The sequence below is a fragment of the Herpailurus yagouaroundi genome, unplaced genomic scaffold, assembly GCF_014898765.1.
Source record: "Herpailurus yagouaroundi ecotype Mexico unplaced genomic scaffold, PumYag 181, whole genome shotgun sequence".
Taxonomy (NCBI): domain Eukaryota; kingdom Metazoa; phylum Chordata; class Mammalia; order Carnivora; family Felidae; genus Herpailurus; species Herpailurus yagouaroundi.
This window is the reverse complement of record NW_024412412.1, coordinates 8,374,508-8,393,185: the sequence shown is the minus strand read 5'-3', so window position 1 is coordinate 8,393,185 and position 18,678 is coordinate 8,374,508. Positions and strand designations below refer to the sequence as shown.

General features: G+C 44.8%; 1 protein-coding gene across 1 annotated transcript in view; it reads right to left on the bottom strand.

Moving 5' to 3' along the window:
• Positions 1–18,294, bottom strand: part of NEIL3 (nei like DNA glycosylase 3) — a 51,449-nt gene extending 33,155 nt beyond the window's left edge. The window contains exons 1-2 of the mRNA XM_040489874.1: positions 18,079–18,294; positions 3,355–3,482 (exon numbers count right to left, since the gene is read on the bottom strand). Of these exons, the coding sequence (XP_040345808.1) occupies positions 3,355–3,482; positions 18,079–18,201 (251 nt within the window). The 5' untranslated portion in view covers positions 18,202–18,294. The remainder of the gene's footprint in view (positions 1–3,354; positions 3,483–18,078) is intronic.
• Positions 18,295–18,678: the final 384 nt, after the last annotated feature.

Sequence of the window (18,678 nt, the reverse complement as noted above, 5' to 3'; positions counted from 1 at the left end):
TTTAGGAATACTGAGCTCATGGAATCGGAGGGGAAGTCTGAAGAATCAAGCACAGCAAAGGCAGGAAAGAAGCCGGATCGCAGGAATGGATGGAAGGAGGGGCTAAAGCCTTTGTGCAGGCTGGTTTTATCCTGCACCACCTCACAAGCCCGGGAACATGGCCGCCGACAAGTCCTGAGGCCTCATATCCCAGCTTGCCTACATCACAGAGCCTTCAGATGAGAAAGTCTCACAGCAGAACCCACACTGACCCAACCCACTGTGTGAGAGAGAAGGTTCAGTAACACTGTGTCAGAGTCAACAGGAACTCTGCAGTTAGTGTGGCCAGACGACCAGTTTCCAGAAGAAGTGCTATCCTTAAGAGACAAGTCAGCAAGGGAGGCAGACACATCGTAGGAGTGACTCCTCTTAAAGTACATGATTTCATTTAGAATCTCTCCCCACGCTTCGGTTTTTCTAACATGTTAAGTGACAGATCGCAAGAACCACGTCTAAGCTGGAAAACCCTTTTGTGAGTAGCGTAGGATAGATTCCTTAAAGGCTGTTCAGCAAACATGTTGTCTCATGCAAATCTGTTTAGAGGATAGTATCACTTAAACTCCAATAAATTACAAAATCGATAATGTATACAGGTTCTCTAAAATGGCAAAGCCTCCGAAACGTTTCAGATAACAGTTTCCGAAAATGATACAAGCCACTGGAGTCATATAAGTCACAAGCTGGAAATAGCGAAGTGCTTTGGAAAGAGAGATTCATTAAAAAAATATCTTTTGAATGTTGGTCCAAGATGTAACAGCTGGGTTCAGTTTGATGGAGAATGGCAGCTTGGAGGGTGTGTGTGTCTGTGTGCCCACACAGTACCGTGTGCTGGTGCATGCACCCACAGTTAAGGGAGGTGATACTTGGGAGCGAGACCGCCAACGTATACATTTATTCCTGCTTGCTCTTTACGGCTCGGCCTCCTCTAATGAGTATTTGCCACGTGTATAGCCAAAAACTTAAAATGATTTTTGTTTTGTTATAGGTGACAAGCTTCTTTAAAGTGTTCAGAAGGAGTGCAGGTATTAGTCACACAGGACGCCACAACTGGGCTCCAAAAAATAAACGCGTAGCAAATAAGTTCAGTCTTCTATGGCACTCACAGGAACGTTTGAGCACTTTGATACGTCTTTTAGTAACAGAAATACTCACTCTAATTTGTATCCCTCTGAAGTGTGGATGTTTGCAAGGTAGATCCTCTTACAGAGTGCCAGGCCACATTCTACTTCCATTATGCGTGAATACCAGGAAGATTCATGGCCTGCCCTGTAAGATGTATTAAAGCCCAGGGCACTTTTAACTGTAAAAAGCTGCGCATTAAGGGATAAATGGAAGCGATCACTAAGTGGGTTTCCTGCTACCTGCTCTCTAAGATGCAGAGCAGCCCAGTGGGTAGCAAAACGAGGTCAGAAATGAACACTACATTTCTATCTCGCGCCCACAGACTCACAACTTCACGCAGCGATCACATGTCTTTGACGGTCACCCATTCTAAGAAGCGCAGGTTGGGAGTGTATATATGCATATGTGTGTGTGTATTTTTAACTTATATTAAATTGTGAAGGGGGATACAGTTGATTTTAGGTTACTCGGCTCGTATTCAAATAGCTGATCTGCCACCGACCTTGAATTATTACATCAAATAGTCGTTAGGGCTGTAGGAAATTGAAAGGAAGCCAGACACTGCACTTTTCTCCATCCATACATGGAGACACGTAGTTCCCGGGGATGGTACCAGTTCAGTTCGTTTAAAGAGGTGATTGCCCTTGTTTAGAACTTCAGGGAACACTTACTGACAGCCGAGCACTGAGAAATGATTCCCCCTTTCTCAGTCTGCTGGAGAATGCCTGATAAAAACGTCCCTCTCATCCTACAGAAATAAATCTGCACCTAACACCAGAGAATCAATAACATATCAGTGTTTCAACTACCTTACGTGGGCTCCACTGTGTCCCGCTCAGTTCAGAGTCAAGAGTTTTCAATCACATCCATCTACCAAAACGATAATGCAGCCTTCCGTGGGTCATTACTGCGTGAACCAGTAAGCATATGCTGATGCGATCATTTCCAGACTAAGACAAAACCATGAAGTGATACTTGTCCAAGGACAGCAGCTGCTGACAACAAAGAGAGCCCATTTCAAAGGAAAAGCCATGTCATCAACTCCGAAGTTCTCTAAACGTGTGGGAGACGAGGTGCAGTAAATAACCATCATCCAGTCATATGATCTCCTCGTGACCATCAGCCGCCTTCAGTTAGAAACACGAGGTCTCTAGGAACAGGACTCTCCTGTCAAGGTGAAATCGCTCAGTATCTTAAAGACACGTTGAGGGGCGTCTGGGTGGCGCAGTCGGTTAAGCGTCCGACTTCAGCCAGGTCACGATCTCGCGGTCCGTGAGTTCGAGCCCCGCGTCAGGCTCTGGGCTGATGGCTCAGAGCCTGGAGCCTGTTTCCGATTCTGTGTCTCCCTCTCTCTCTGCCCCTCCCCCGTTCATGCTCTGTCTCTCTCTGTCCCAAAAATAAATAAACGTTGAAAAAAAAATTAAAAAAAAAAAAGACACGTTGAAAGAGATTCAAGAAGGCGCTACCCTTCTTTACAGTTTGCGATACCTTAGGCTAAACTCTGAGAAGACAAAGATACAAATCCACAGGCCTCTCTCATTTTCCTGCAAACGTTAAACAGGGGATCACGCTCTGGCAGGTACAAACATTGTGACATTTTTGTAGTTAGGTCAACCAAGGTAGCGGACTGCTCATCGTTCGCTGCCAACACATTAGCAATGACTTCGCAAAAGCGCTGTGAAAGAATGGAGAATTTGTGGCTTCTGTGCACAGTTTTGGAATTCTACAAGTAAGTTTCTGATTGCATACAAGACTTCAGAAAAAGAAGGGAGATGGAAAAATATAAAAATCTACAGACAGGCTTAAACCAAACTAGGAGCTGTTAGAAATGCAGAGAAACTGCTGTCACTGATACGATAAATGCCTGGTGAAAACAGGAGTCCCCGTGTGGGGAATCTGCAAAGAGCAACGCCCCGCTGCGCTCCTGCAACATCTCCCAGAAGCCCGTCCAGCCTATCGGTTTTTCTTAAAAGAAAGAAATTGACTAGCCTTCCAAGTAACGATGACATCACAATTTATTCTGCTGCTGCTTATGGCTTTCCATGATAGAATCTCAACCTCTTATACGAGAGCCCTCTTAAAAATGGAGTACTTTCTGCATGATTAAATGTGACACCCGGCGAACTACAAGAAAAGCCTCCTACACATCTTTCAACGGACAGAGATAAGATGCATTGTACAGGTTTATCTTACCGTAAAGCTTTTGGTCCAAAGTACATAAAGAGCTCTTTCCCCAAAGTTTGTACACCACTGTAAACGTGTCCGTTAAACAGTCTCGAGAAGTTCTGGCTGGAATCTTTATTATTATTCAGTGCAGCAGCCTGGTAGAGAATACATACACACATGTAAACACACATACAAACTCTAAACAAAATGACAATTCCATTCTTCAATGTACTTATAATACTTCCTACCCAGGTGCATCCCAATGAAAAGAATAATCTCCAGCAAGTCAAGCAATGTAATCAGCTGTTTACATACATCTTGTCAAATTGCTAGGTAGTCATTTAAAAGAGGGAGGCCTAAATAAATAAATAAATAAATAAGTGGAAAAGAAAGTAATTGGCTCACAATCAAAATGAGTTTCTTCCAGGACCATATGGCTCTGTGAAAAGAAAGCACAGAAAAATGATGGGAGTGTTTTAAAACTAAACATAGGATAGAGCCTTCCATTGACCAGAAGCCTAGTCAATGTCCCAGTAGAGCATTCGGATCGAAACAGCTAAAAATAGTGGATAAAATATGAAAACAAAGTATTTTTACCTGTCATGATGAACTCAGAAGGCAGGAAGGCACAATAAGAGGTTGCAAAGCAAGAAGGAGTGGGAGGGACCCCCAAAGACGTCAGCAGGTTTTTACCAGAAGGGCACTGCTGGGCCCCAAGGACTGAGAGTGGCCGTTTCCCTGGTCTTGTTGGGGGTAGGGCATCAGTGGTGACGCCTGGGGCTCCCCCAAGAAAGGGATCTAATGCCAGACCTGGTCTTCTCTTCCTCCCCAACCACAATGTTAACAATAAAGGAAAAAGAAACCCACTTCCTCCCATCACCCTGCAAAACCAAACAATCTATTATTAGGATCACAATCCATGTACTAAACACGGGAAGGATGGAGGAAGTTATAAACAAAGTATCAGCCCTTCTGTGCAGAAGGGACAGGAATGCAACTGTTTAGACATTAGTAAGGCTCTTTTTCTCTGTGGGCAGTGGGTATCCTGGTATGGTCCGTATCCTTACTCTTCCTTCTTGAGATATGCTTTGGAAGTTATCATTTAAATTTGCCCTCAAAATATAGTAAACAAATTAAAACTAAGGTCTAACTATAAGATACCATAAGTACATATAATTATATTTACACATTAACCCTTAATCTCCTATCTTCACACACTTCTTTCTTTCCTTTTTCTCAAAAGGACCTCAGCATTCTCAGAAGGTCCAGGGTAAAATCTTGGTTGTGGGTGACGTAGTGGTGGTGGGGGTGACAGGGAGATAATTACAAAACAACTTTAGATAGAGTCGAGGAGCAAATCCCAACTTGCCCTCCACTTATGGTCAAAGGATACTGTTCAGTGATTCTCAAACTTGTGGTTTACAGACATCTGTCATTCTAAATATTTAAGATGATATGTCCACTCTATACTTTAGTTTACGAAATTAGCCCTTGTGAAAAAAGACACATAGTATTTAGTTCAAAGGAACAGAGGGATAATGGATTTACAAACAAATAAAAATAAAAAAGACTGAAAACATCTAGGGACTGAGTTTTGTCCCCTCCAATGACGCTCTAACCTCCAGTTAGAGCGTTCGACTGCGTTTGACAAGAGGGCCTTTATGAGGTGCTTAGGGTTAATGAAGTCATAAGGGTGAGGGCCCTGATCCAGCAGGATTAGGATCCTTACAAGGAGAGAGAGCGGAGTTTGCGCTCAGTCCCCTGTGCTCAGAGGAGACACCACCTGGGAAGGAAGCCGGAAGACAGCTTGCACCAGAAACCCAACTGGCCTGAACCTTGCTTGAGCTTGGACTTCTGGTCTCCAGAACTGTAAGAAAATAAATGTCCGCAAGCCTCCCGGTCTACGGCATTCGTCATGGTGGCCCAAGCCGACTGGGGCAGGAGCAGACACCGCCCTCCCACCCAGGCCACGTTCAGTGATCATGGCGACAGCGGGCTGCAGATCCCCCCAACTGCCCGAAGCTCGGGGAACGGGCTTCACATCCCTCCTTCACGCCATAAGAACGGGGGGTCATCACAGGCTCAGAGCGACCAACCAACAGATGCACAGGGGGTAATTACAAGTGGCAGCCTTCCAATTCTGCCCAAACCACAAAAGAACCGGTGGGAGGTGGGGCATCCGGGTGGCCCAGTGGGTTAAGCGTCTGACTGCGGCTCAGGTCACCATCTCAAGGTTCAAGAGTTCGAGCCCTGCGTCAGGCTCTGAGCTGACAGCGCGGAGCCCGGAGCCTGCGTCTCCCTCTCTCTCTCCCCCTCTGTCTCCGTCTCTCTCTCTCTCTCAAAAATAATAACAAAAAATAAACGTTAAAAAAAAAAGTACCCGTGGGAGGTTCTAGCTACGGAAGCGCATGTCACATCCTCAGAACATCTGCCTCTCAGTCCCCTTCTCCTTCTTGGTTGAACCCCGGGGCCCAGGTGATGACCAGGCCCTATCGCGGCAGGTGACTTTCTCTCGGTGAGAGAAAAATACGCTTGCGCGTCTGCCTCATTTTCGTAAGTGAACCTGTTACAGCCCCGAACTGAGAAGGCACGGGAGTCTGCCTAAGAGAAGACTTGCCCTCCTCACATCTACGTGCTTGGAGCCAGGTGCCGACTAAGACAGTCTGTCTCAGTGCAGGTTCCCAAGACAAGCAATCAGGAGGTAAAAAGCGCTTCTAAACCAGCCAGGACACCTCTGACGTGACGATACACAGAGCAGATACAGATCTGTTAGGGGTGGCCTTTGCCTCAACATAGATTAGGTTTTACACATTTTTGGATCTTGGATTTAAGGTCCTGGAGACATTAAAAAAACCTTCATTTCTAAATTCATGTTTTCCCCACCACCTCCCATGTCAACAATCCCTTATTCTCGCCCAATACCCGTCACTAGCAAGCGGTTTCAGCCATGCCCTCTGAAGTCCTCTGGCTTCTGTTAAGCTTCCGGCAGAGGCTGGGTGATCAACGCGAGCCCATTTCACACACACAGCCCTAGACACCACAGGGGTTTTCCAGGCCTCTTGGCCAAGAGGGAATTGGTGACCACTGCCACCACAGTGCTTTAATCTCCTTGAACCCTGCAAGTTTTACAAGCGCGTCTCTAACTCACCCTCTCTCCAGTGTGTCGGGAAGGCAATGGTCTGTCCTACCCCCACCCCCCTGGGCTGCGTAAGAATGGCCCTCGGGCCTGGAACGTTTCCTGTCTAGAGACAGACGGCCCCGCACAGCCTGTGCTCCCCTTGTTGCCTTGGGGGGCAGTATCCTTCCCTCTTCCAGGCCTGATGTACAGGCCTGTGTGCATCAATGGCTCTCGGGCACGACCCCAGCTTTCTGCATTGCACCCCCGAGGGGGATGGAGAGGGGTCCTTCCACCTCAGCACAAAGTGGGGTGCGCGCACAGGCACAGTGTGCGTGTCAACGGCACGGCAGACCCACTGGCCGTGGGGACCCAGGCATTGCAAGGGACTCGATCCTGTCTGGCCTCAGGCTCTGAGCACCTACCGTACCACCTGACCCTGGTGTACAAGGTGTCTTTTCTCAACAACTTGGAATCAGGCACCAGTAACTTCCAGCGGCACTTAGCCTCGCTCACGCTCCTGTTAATACAATCTATCCTGCGGCACAGACTGATGCCCTAGTGAACAGTGAAACACAGTAGCTCACTCAGTGGCCAGCGGAAGATTTTCCTGCTCACTTGCACATCACTGTTTCACACTGTGCTGCCCGGAAGCTAATTGTGCCCCGTTTTGCTGCCCCACCCGCAACGGGAAACCCCATGACTGAGCTCGTCCACCACTTCCCCGTGCCCTCCTTCCCTCTACTGAATCCCAACTTTACCAGGTTTTATGACGGTTCCCGGCAAAGGGACAGACACGGTAACCTTGAAACAGACAGGTTGTCACAACACCTAATAAAACAGTAAATGAGTCCCAACTGTCTCGTGTGAAGTCTGCTCACGTCGCTAAATGAACGGCTTTGACGAGAACTTACTCCATTCAGGTTAACGCGCTCACAGACAACTGCTACCACAGGTCAGCTATTCACTTGGCTGTGTCTTCAATTTGACACCCTCTGGCAACAACAAAGGTGGCACGTGACATTGGAAAGACGTCCCTCGCACTGAAAATGTACCCTTCGTGGCTGCTCGTGGGATTCGTTCGTTGTAGAAAAGCTAACTGACCCTCCACTACGTATTACACCTTGTTCTAGATCCTGAGGAAGCATCGGTGAAAAACAAAAACAAAGAGACAAACTAACACAAAAATTAAAAACCTCCTGCCTTCACGGAGTTTATAGTCTTCTGGGCAGGGAAGAGTGAGCAATGAATATAATGACAGTGCATTAGAACATTTGGAAAAGAAATCGAGATGGGAAAGAGAGATCAAGACTAGGGGAACGTGTCACAGGTTACAATTCTAGATGAGGCAGTCATAATCTCATGAAGAAAATGACATCTGAACAGGTCTGAAAGGGGTTTCGAGTGAGTCATGATCTGGACATAGGGAACGGTGATGCAAAGGTCCTGCGGCAAGGTGTTTCTGAAGTATGAGGGACAGTGAGCAGGTCAGGATGGCTGGTGCACAGAGAACAGGGGAAGGTGTAGACAGACAAAGCCTGACACTGTGAGAATCAGAACATGTGGCCCACAGGGTCCATTCTACGGTCTGGCGGTTTCTCTGACAAAAATGAGAGAGAAGAAAAATATGATCTAACATTACTTTTTAAAATGCTCCCTCTGGGGGCACCTGGGTGGCTTAGGCAGTTAAGGGTCTGACTCTTGATCTTGGCTTGAGTCACGATCTCACGGTTCGGAGATCAAGCCCCGTGTCAGGCTCTATGCTGACAGCACGGAGCCTGCTTGGGATTCTCTCTCCCTACCCCTCCCCTACTCACTCCCTCAATCTCTAAATAAATAAATAAATAAATAAATAAATAAATACTAAATAAAAAAGTTCTCTCTGGGTGCTGGGCGGGATCTCTGGCTAAGGGGATCAGGATAGAAGCTGGAAAAGATCTCAGAAGAACAGTTGCAACAATCCGGACAAGAGACGAAGGAAATCTGGGCAATGTCATAGCAGCAGAGGTGCTGCAAAGTGGCCAGAGTTTTGGATGTATTTTTGGATGTATTTTGAAGGTGGAAGGGAGACGATTTGCTGGTACATTGAACAGGGGAGAGTTTGGGCCTGGATTATTGGAAAGACAGCAGAGCTACCAACTGAGATGAAGATTTGGGCAGAAGGGAATAGCAGAGGAAGGTGAGGGTTAGGCTTTGGTAAGTTAAGGTGAGATGTCGAGCAGGCAGTCGGGTATGAGTCTGGAGGTCAGGGAAGAGGTCGAGCCTACAGATGTAAATCTGTCCAGTCGTCAGCACTGCAGCGGCTTCTCAAGCTTTGAGACTGGATGAAATCAGCAAGAGAAGGAGTCCGGCTCAAGAAGAGAAGGGGCCCAAGAGCTGAGGGCTAGGGCACGCCAACGGCACGGTGGTGGGGAGAGGAGGAGGGGCCAGCAGACCGTCAGAGGAAAGCGGGCCAAGAACGGCACAGGAGAGAAGACGGCCAGCAAGGCAGGAACAAAACCAAGCCAGGGTGGTGTCCCAGAAGCCACGGATGAAACACCGCCAAGAAGACACGTGCCCGGGACGGCCAACACATCAAGCAGGATGGAGACTGCGACCCGGCCACCGGATTTAGCAATACGGAAGTGATCCGTGACAAGGGTTTTGGAGAAGTGACAGGAAGCAAACGCCTGGCTGAAGTGGGTTTAAGGGGCTACGCGCAGAGGCATCAGAGGCGGCGAGGTAGCGTGAACACAGGCCGCCGTAAAGGGCAAACAGAAACGCGGTGACGGCTGAGGGCAAGCAGAGGCGAGAGGGTCTGTTTGCTTGCAGACGGGCCATCTCAGTGGAGCGGAACGCAGTGACACGGGGGACAGGATGGCTGGAGCAATGTCTCCACCGGGAAGGAGGGACACACAGGGCGCATGGCACCTGTTGGTCTTGACAGGAACAAGGACAGCCCATCTACAGCATCAGGAAGGAAGGCGTATTACACAGGTCCAGGTGCTGCCAGGGGCCTGTGGTTGCACACATTCTCTCGTGGTGATGAATTTTCTCAGTAAAACGGGAATCAAGGTACCAGCTAAGAGACAGGCAGGCCCCAAGGCCCTTGTTCCTGTACAGTCACACGTAGCACCTAATAGTAAGACTCAATTTTGCCAGATTCTGACATTATGTCTCCAGCGTCATCACTCGCAGGGAGAAGCCCATGGCTTCACACAAATGGTGCCGCTCATTGCACCCTGGAGACAGCCAAGAAAAAATGTCATTCACACCTCACTGTCAGGACCACATTAGGTATCCTTAATTACTGACACCAACCTAAAGCTCATCAGTTGACGGTGTTAATATTAAAAGTAAGTACCTGTTTGTATTTGTCTACACAATCTTGCACTTACCAGGATCATAATTTTCCCCGATTTTTATTTTACTCTATGCGTTCTGAAAACCTAGATTATTCTCTAGGAAGCTTCCCACTCCCTAAGGACTACTGCTCACTGTTCAATGACTAGACTGGACCATCCATAGCTGCCCCATTATCAAAACATCTACATCTAATTCAGCAGTAATACCTCACTGGGCTTTGTTGTAGCTGGTTAAACACTTAAGCACAATTCTTAAGAAATTTGTGCCACTCATTCTTCTTCAACCACTCCATAACATATATTTCAGCAGAGACCAACTGAAAGAAACAATATAAATCTGATTAAAAAATAATAATAAGGGTTTCTAATAAAAAACCTCTACCTTTTTTATCCAAATAGTCAAATGCCCCAGAGCTCCTAATAATGTCTATTAAGAAGAAATTCAAGCCCAGTTTATCCTGATTTCTATCCCAATTCCCCACCCGCCGCCCTGCCAGGGAACATCTAACTATGTGCTAATGGGGTCTGTAAGGTCCTGTCTCTGGACTGCACAGAGCCTGCCTGCACTGTGGGAAATTGAGTTCCATATACAGCTTAGGGAGAGCAGAGCTGAAACATCCTTTATAACCAGTGTTAAAGGGTAGGCTAAAAAAAAAGTTTTTACTGCCAGGATTAATTCCTCAAGGCACCAGAGACTGTCCTGGTGCAGACATCTATATGCTCCTCAAATTACTGTCAACTATCAGAGATTTTAGAACACCTAATAGATCCAACCATGGGAAAAAGGTTATTTAGCAAAATAAAGTCTCAGCGGATGGCCCTCCAAAATTTTACAGATACTAGACCACCTATTTAATAGACAAAGGGGAGTACATGCCCTTGTAAATAAATTCTGTTGTGCATAGGAGGATGAATCCAAAAATATAAAGGCCAGTATACTTAAAATGCACGAGACCATTAAATCTCTTTGCACAGCTGTCAGTGAAAAGCGAAGTATGTGGTTCTGGCTGAAAGAGCCTCAAAGAGAACCACAAACCAAATCCTTAAAGGTGTAACCCAGGGCTCATTTTACTGATGTTTTGTCCTATTCTCCATGATTAAAAATAACACACAACATGACATCGAAAAAAGAAATGTTCTAACAGTTATGATACTAAGGTCTCTACAAACACTGAAAAAAGACGGTTACGGGCTGACGATGGGGAGCATCACAACACAGATATCAGCAGAAGGGCAAGCGGAGGAATGATGGCAGGTAGGGAAACAGTCGCCGTGGCAACAGATCTGCAACTGTCAAATGACTTCGGTTCAGCACAAACTCTTCCAGCTACAGATGCCGTGTGACCTTGGCTTGAATACATTCCAGAATCCGTTTTTTAATACTCGATGAGGTGCTTGGGAGTTAAAATGAAATGTGAGCATAACTTCTTCCTTGCTCACATACACAGATTGTATTTCTCTCTGGTGCTAGAATTTTCCCACCTGGGAAGCAGAATAATCTTGAGGCTTCTACCTGCCAAACCCGGCAACCACTATCATGGTACTTACGATGCACAAGGATTATTTGTCTGTGATTTGCATTTCTCCATTGTTTGTCTCTGGGCTCCTTGGGGACAGAGACTACAGCGTTTAACTAATATTCGTGAGCCCATCACACGCTGCCTGGAGTTAAGTAAACATCTGGGGGATCCATCAGATCCCTCCTCCTAAAACTAAGCGTGGCTTTAAACTACAGGCTTGCCCCAATCACCGTGTGGTACACCTAAAACTAATGTAACATTGTGCATCAACTACACTTCAATGATTAAAAAAAAAAAATACAGGCTCACTGTCTCCCCACCTACCATCGCCATCCTTGCTTAACCTTTCCCAAGATTTCTTGGCAAAAACTTCCACTCTACCACTGAACATGAAGAACACTCCAGTCTCTTGTTTTCTAATTTTCTGCAATGGAGTGAGGTTTAAATATGAGAGAACCAAATTCTCGTAAGGACCAAAAACTAGATGGGAGTAAAGTACTAATGTTTACCAGAACTGGCCATAAAGTAAGAAGAACTTTATGGGAAGGTTTAGGAATTCTGTTTAGGAATTCTTTATGGGGAGGGATTTAGGAAGGGACTGATGTATTTTCAGCAACCAGTCCTAGCACACCCTAGCTTTTATTGGAGATGTTTACTCAGCATTTCAAGGGTTGCTTTAAAAACACCCATTCTAATACTTCATTTGGGTTTTGAGGGAAATGATAAAGATCTTTTAGTTCAGTTGTCCATCATGTGGGCGTTGGACCCAAGGTAACTGTTTCCTGGTACACTATCATTTATAAAATAATCAGCTTTGGATAATATACGTGGCAAATAATAAAATTTTCCACTTGTGACTGACCATCTCAAGCACCTGCATATGTTTTTAACTGTTGTTGTTTTTTTTTTCTAATTCCATTTTAAGAGGTAATTCTGGTATACCAGTGATAGTTTGTGCCACTTATTCTGAAATCTATTGTGTATGAACTGGCCAAGGCTTTTGCAAGAAATCTAAGATTTGCAAGATATCCACTCATCCTACTGTAGAATGTGGGGTTATCACCTCTTTGTACAAGCTCCAGCTGGCCAGAAAAATTCAAAAATTAATTTCCACAAGCCTATTATCTCTGCTATAACCGTACACAATTGCCCAATATATGTTTGACTTTCTCACATTGACCCTTACAATCCTGTTACTGTGTTATTTGAACATTTCATCCTTTTTCTCCCCCTGAAAGAGACGAAATTCTCCTTTGCCACAATTTTAAGTAAGATTGAGAAGGGTTCACCTTCTCATTTTCAAGTGGCTTAATAATATGAAATCATCAAAACAACATACATCTTCAGAGACAGCACATGATTTATTGTGCTGATTACCATTTATCCTGCCTATCCATGGGTGAACAAGGAAGATGAACTTTTCAGAACAGAGCAAGACTTTTCCATAGATAAATGTTTCAACACCTTGCAACTATATATTTTCCCTACAGAGAAAAGAAAATACCATATTTACTTTCATAGTCTCTCCTTTTTTTTTCCCCACATGACTTTTTCCCACCTAATACAACAACATTTTTCTTAATCAGAGGTCACTTACCTACCAATTTAAACCATCTAAGAACCTAACTTTAAAATGGTCTCTAAATTCCAAAAGAGAGGTCTTTAGGTTCATATATCAAAACACATTCTACAGTTTTTTTAAAAGCAGAGCTTTCAAGCATTTACCTAAAGGCTAAATGCTTTGTGCACAATGTGAAGGCCCCAAATGATTACAAACCCTGCATTAGGAAATAGGGCATTCCTCCAATATATGGGTCTAGTGAGAAAGCCCTGATCTGGGGGGGAAAAAAGGAGCAAACATTGGGGCGCCTGGTGTCTCAGTCAGTTAAGGGTCCAACTTCAGCCTAGGTCATGATCTCACCATTCCTGAGTTCGAGTCCCACATCAGGCTCTGTGCTGACAGCTCAGACCCTGGAGACTGCTTCAGCTTCTGTGTGTCTCTCTCTCTGCCCCTTCCCCACTCACACTCTGTCTCTCTCAAAACTAAACATAAAAAAAAAAAAAAAAAAAAAGAGCAAACATTTACCAGGATATTTACCAGGGCATCTAAGATTACTTTGTTAGACACTAAGCTAAGAGTTTCATGCATCCTCTCATCTAATCCTGACCAAATAAGCAAAGGTTTCAGTATAAGCATTTCTATAGGAGGAAGTAACAAAAGAGCTAGAATTCAAAATCAAGACGGTCAGATGTTCTTTTCTCTACCTCAAACCAAATACTTCAGTGTCGGATTGCACTGATTAAGCCACAATGGTCACGGACAATCACCTTCCTTAGCCTGCTCACCTGTAAGATTGTTACCTGTTCTCCATTATCTTTGATTCCATGATTCCACATAATGCTGAATATGCTTATAATAATGATCCTCAGTCATTAAGGAACCATTAGTATGTACTTAAGGGAAGGAATCATATCATGCATGTTCCCGATCATGGTATCTCCCCGGCCAGGTAAATATTACGTTGCATGTTGTATAAAATTTTAAAACCCTTTTGGACTTAAAGGAATAAGCTCGTCTAGCTAGGAAATGAATCTGTGGATTAGTTCATCCCTTCATACAATGACAATAAAACAAGCTATCATTTTTCTCCCCACTATGAACAAAAGGAAGAAGGAAATCTTTTAGTCAATGTCTCCAGTATTTTCTTGTGGTAGGAATTTCCAAGTAACAAACATAACAAGATACACATACTCATAACAAAAGATTCCGAACTAAATTTAGTTTTATTTTTTTTTTCAACGTTTATTTATCTTTGAGACAGAGCATGAACAGCGGAGGGGCAGAGAGAGAGGGAGACACAGAATCGGAAACAGGCTCCAGGCTCTGAGCCATCAGCCCAGAGCCTGACGCGGGGCTCAAACTCACGACCTCGAGATCGTGACCTGGCTGAAGTCGGACGCTTAACCGACTGCGCCACCCAGGCGCCCCAGATTCCGAACTAAATTTAGTTTTAAATCCTTATGCATTTTGGACTATTCAAAACTTTGCTCTTCTCCATCCATGTAAATGTTTACTAAATGCCTACTCTCTTCACAACACTGTGAAGGACACAAAAAAAGATGAACAACATTCGCCAGCATACTGAATACATGTATCAAATCATAAGGAGTGACAGACCAGCCAGAGGGTCACGTTTCAAAGGAAAGGAATGCTTGCAAATAAACTGGGTTTCAGATCCAGTTTCGGGAAAGGAGATTAAAAACATATGCAGATTACATACCGACTTCACTAAAATATTGTACCCACCCAACAATTAAAATCGGAGGATTGACTCTTCACAGCTCGTCAAGCAGAAATGGTCATTGATATTCCAACACGGTTTCTTACCATACGGTTCCAGGAGCTCCAGCACAGTTTTTATGCAACGTGCTTATACAGTCGCCTAATTTTATGCTGACAAGACAGTGGATCAAAATTCGGAAAAATAATATAATGCATACACGAATTGCAGATGCTGAGATCTTGTATGGCTAGGCTTTCTTCTTCAAAATGAGGATGGGCTGTCACAAGGAGACACACATTAAAGTGTGTTCTCTGTGAACTCCAAACTGAAGCAAGGAGGAGGGAACATCATACGACAGGCTTAACTGGTTCAAAATGGCAGTAGCTACATAGGTAGGGGGTTGGGGGTGGTTTTTCAGTACAACGATTATCTGAATTCTTTTAAATGCCCATTATTTTAAATGCCCGGTTAATATTTAACTCTCCTTTGTATTTTCGCATGTTTAGCACAATGTAAAGAATACACAAGGCCGTTGTCAATTTATTTTTAAACTCTGCCTTGCGAAAACTAGTAGCATCTGAATACCTTTAATACCTTTAATACCTTTAATTCCATGCCATCAATGCCTGGGAAACGTGGGATCATCGGTAATGGTAATGAGCATTCTGGAAGTCTGGGGACAACCTACCACGTTTTGATTAAATTTACCATGGATCCAACAACCCTCTAAAATGCAAGAGACTTTTGAGGTTTATAAAGATTATTATTGTTGCTATTATTATATGATCAAAGGCCCAGCAAGTGAAACGATGGCAAAATATTTACAACTCTCCCAATAACCACAAAGAGATTATCATTAATTCCATATTAATTTTCAAATCCAGCTCCCATCAAACCAGATTTTTGATCCCAATCATAATGATGTATTCCAACTGTTAACACCTCCTTATGTCAAGATATGTTTAACAGCTTTAAGTGCACAGCTTTTTAAGAGGTATCGCTTATTTCATATTGCTGCCAACTGATGTTAACAAATGCCCAACAATTCATGAAGCATTCGTGTTATAGTATGAGGCTGCACTCTCTTGTTCGATCTAGATGTAGGACGGGAAGCCCTCAGAAGAGAATTATCAGTGTAGGTAAATCGAAGGTAAACAAAACTAGCTAAACAAAACAGCATAGGTAAACAAAACTAAAAATTGTGGGGAGATGCCACCAAAAACCCAAGGTCTCACTTTCCTAGTGAATTAGTCAGTACTACATTTTAAGAAATATGGTGTTCCTGCCGCTGAATTGGCCACTTTCCCTACTGAATCTTTTACAACGGAGAAAAGCTAGAGCTAAGAGAATCAGCTGTGGAGGGAAAGAGGGAGATCAAACCCTGAGGTTCAACCCCTTACCAGTCACGTGATCTTGTGCCATTTAATTAAACTCACTCTGAATCTCACATCCCTCAACTGTAGAATCATAGGGTTATTATTTCTCTCAGCTACATGAAACGTAAACGTTCTTCAAAGGCACTTGATGCCTTGCCACTAGAGATAATCACAACAAACTTAAAGGAAATGTTCATGCTATTTTGGCCTAAATACCAATGAGGGGATATCTATTTAAAACATTAAGTTGGATTCTCACAGCAGGAACTTTATCTTACTCGTCTTTGCATCCCCAGGAGCTAGCATAAAACCTAACATGAAATACATTACTGTTGAATATGTAAATCATGGTACCCATACACAATTCATGTTACTGCCTTTACTTGTGAAATAGCGACTCTGTCCCTTCCTCTTCACCTCTACCACCCGCCCCCGCCCCCCCCCCCCCACGCCCCTGGATTCCTGTGGCCCTCTCCTAAGGGAGGCTGCAGGATCTACTTGGACTTTCCTTCAGTCTTTCGTTTTTCCTTTTCAAGGCTGAGTGATCTTTCCAAAGTGTGAGTGGATCTCACCACACTCTGAAGACCCCCATTACTCCTAAGATAAATACAAAGTCCCTAACCAAGTCTACGAACATCTCCATGGTCTGGCTCCTGCCCAGCAACTCCAACTCTGTTTTATTTCAAATGGCCTTCCTTCTAGCTCTTTCTCCCTTTTCCAGTCACAATGGCTTTCTTCCAATCTCTCCAATGTCTGAAGCTCTCTTCCTTTGCAAACGCTCTGCCTGAAGTTGTTCTCCCCGCCAAACTTCCACAACTGAGTGTAATTGTACCTCCCCACCCAAGCCTTTCGGGACTTTCCTGAGCTCTTACAGAACCATGCAAGAAAGCCCTCAGGGAATTGACCAATTTATATTTACGTTCTTCCTTAACGACTGCCCGTGTATCTTCCCAACTAAAGTGTAGGCTCCACAAGGGGAAGCGTTTGTTTTTCTTCCCCAGGTGATTTTCATATTCGGAATTTTGTGGAATGCGTGATTTTTATAAACCTTGATATTACTGAGAGTTCACCCAAGATCAACCCGAGTTACCCTGACATGATTTTGAGAAACACTACACTAAAAACAAGAAGAGCACTTAATGCTTAATGCGGAGCACTTAAGGACGTATAAAGTTAAAAGGAATAAAATACAAGGACAAATGGAAGAACATACAAAACTTATTCTCTTTCCAAGTTTGAAAATGTATTTCCCCAGACCGAGAGCCTCATTTCTTTCAAGTTGTAAGCATATGCTAATTTCATAGCAAGCAACTTTTCTTCCTGGACCAAAGGCTAGGAGGAAGCTTTGCAGGAGAAATGAATGCACTATAATATTGCATACATCCGTGAAATACAATCATCCACACATCTAAAGGGCTTTTAAAGCATGACGGCTTAATCAGAATATTTTTAGTACCAGTTATAAATTCTTACCAAATGAATATCACACCATCTGCAATGAATGCCTTGAGTGGCCAGAAGCTGTGCTACAATTTATTTGAAAAAGAAAGAAATTCACTTAAGGGAACCAGAATTGGGTTTCACAGCCCCTTCATTAGATGGCAATATTAAGTTGAGTGGGAGGGTCAGGGCTAAATTTTCTATACGCAATTTTAGAATTATATGTTAGTTGTGATACACTTCTCAACTGCAGAATAGCAGGCAAGCGAGAAGCGAGAGTTTCGTGCTAGAAGCTTATTGTTTTAACCACACGAAAAAAATGTAGAGATCTGATAATACTAACAGCAGAAAACGCACCTATAGCTATACAGAGACCATCTTTTGGAGGGTTGTAAAAAGTTAAGCAAGGTGATTCTTAATGAAACATCTCCATCACTTCTTGCCTGGGCAGCTCTCTCTGGTGGCCTTCGCGCAGCGGTCCAGTAGTCCCTACAACGCAGGCGCGCGAGCACGGCCTTCCACCAGCAAAATCAAGTTAAAGTCTGGGAAACGCGGAGCCCCAGCGAGTCTGTTCCAGAGCAAAGAGATGACACTTTGGGCCCTGGAAACCTAATGGGGTCTTTATGCCACTTCCCCCCGCTGGCCCCATAGCAAATTATATTAACGGCTCACCTGGGAAGAGACCACACCCAGGCTCTGCAAGGCGCTTCCCCGCAAGTCCGTCACCGCCTGGCCCGGGCGCACTCGCGCCCGAATTTTCTCTCCATTTAGAGTACAGCCTGGTCCTTCCACCATCTCCCGGTCGGCACTGTGGCTCACTAGCTGCAGGGCCCTGCGGAGAAAGCCGCTGTGCACCTCAAGCTCTGCGCGGGCCCTCGCTGGCCCAGAGAGGAAGTTCAAATCTCCCGCGCATCCGGCCCCGCCCAAGCCCGCTTGGCCCCGCCCCCGTCACGCCCCCTGAGATCCGCCTGGCTCCGCCCCGGCCCCGCGGCTCTCAGCTCTGCCAGGCCCCTCCCCGTCCAGGGTGCACCAAGCCCACCCAACGCCGCTAAACTCTAAGAGCCCAGGCAACTGGGACGTCAGAAACTCCAACTTTTTGTTTTGAGGTTTTTGCTCTTGTCCTTGAACTACTCCATACACGCATGTTTTGTGACCTTGTCCTCTTAGTCTGCTCAAAAATTCAAGGTCGTCACAGCCTTGCAGGCTTTAGTTTTTGTATGCCCTCTTCAGATGTGGGTAAGGAGGAGGGTTTTTAGAACAAGCAGCTTGTAT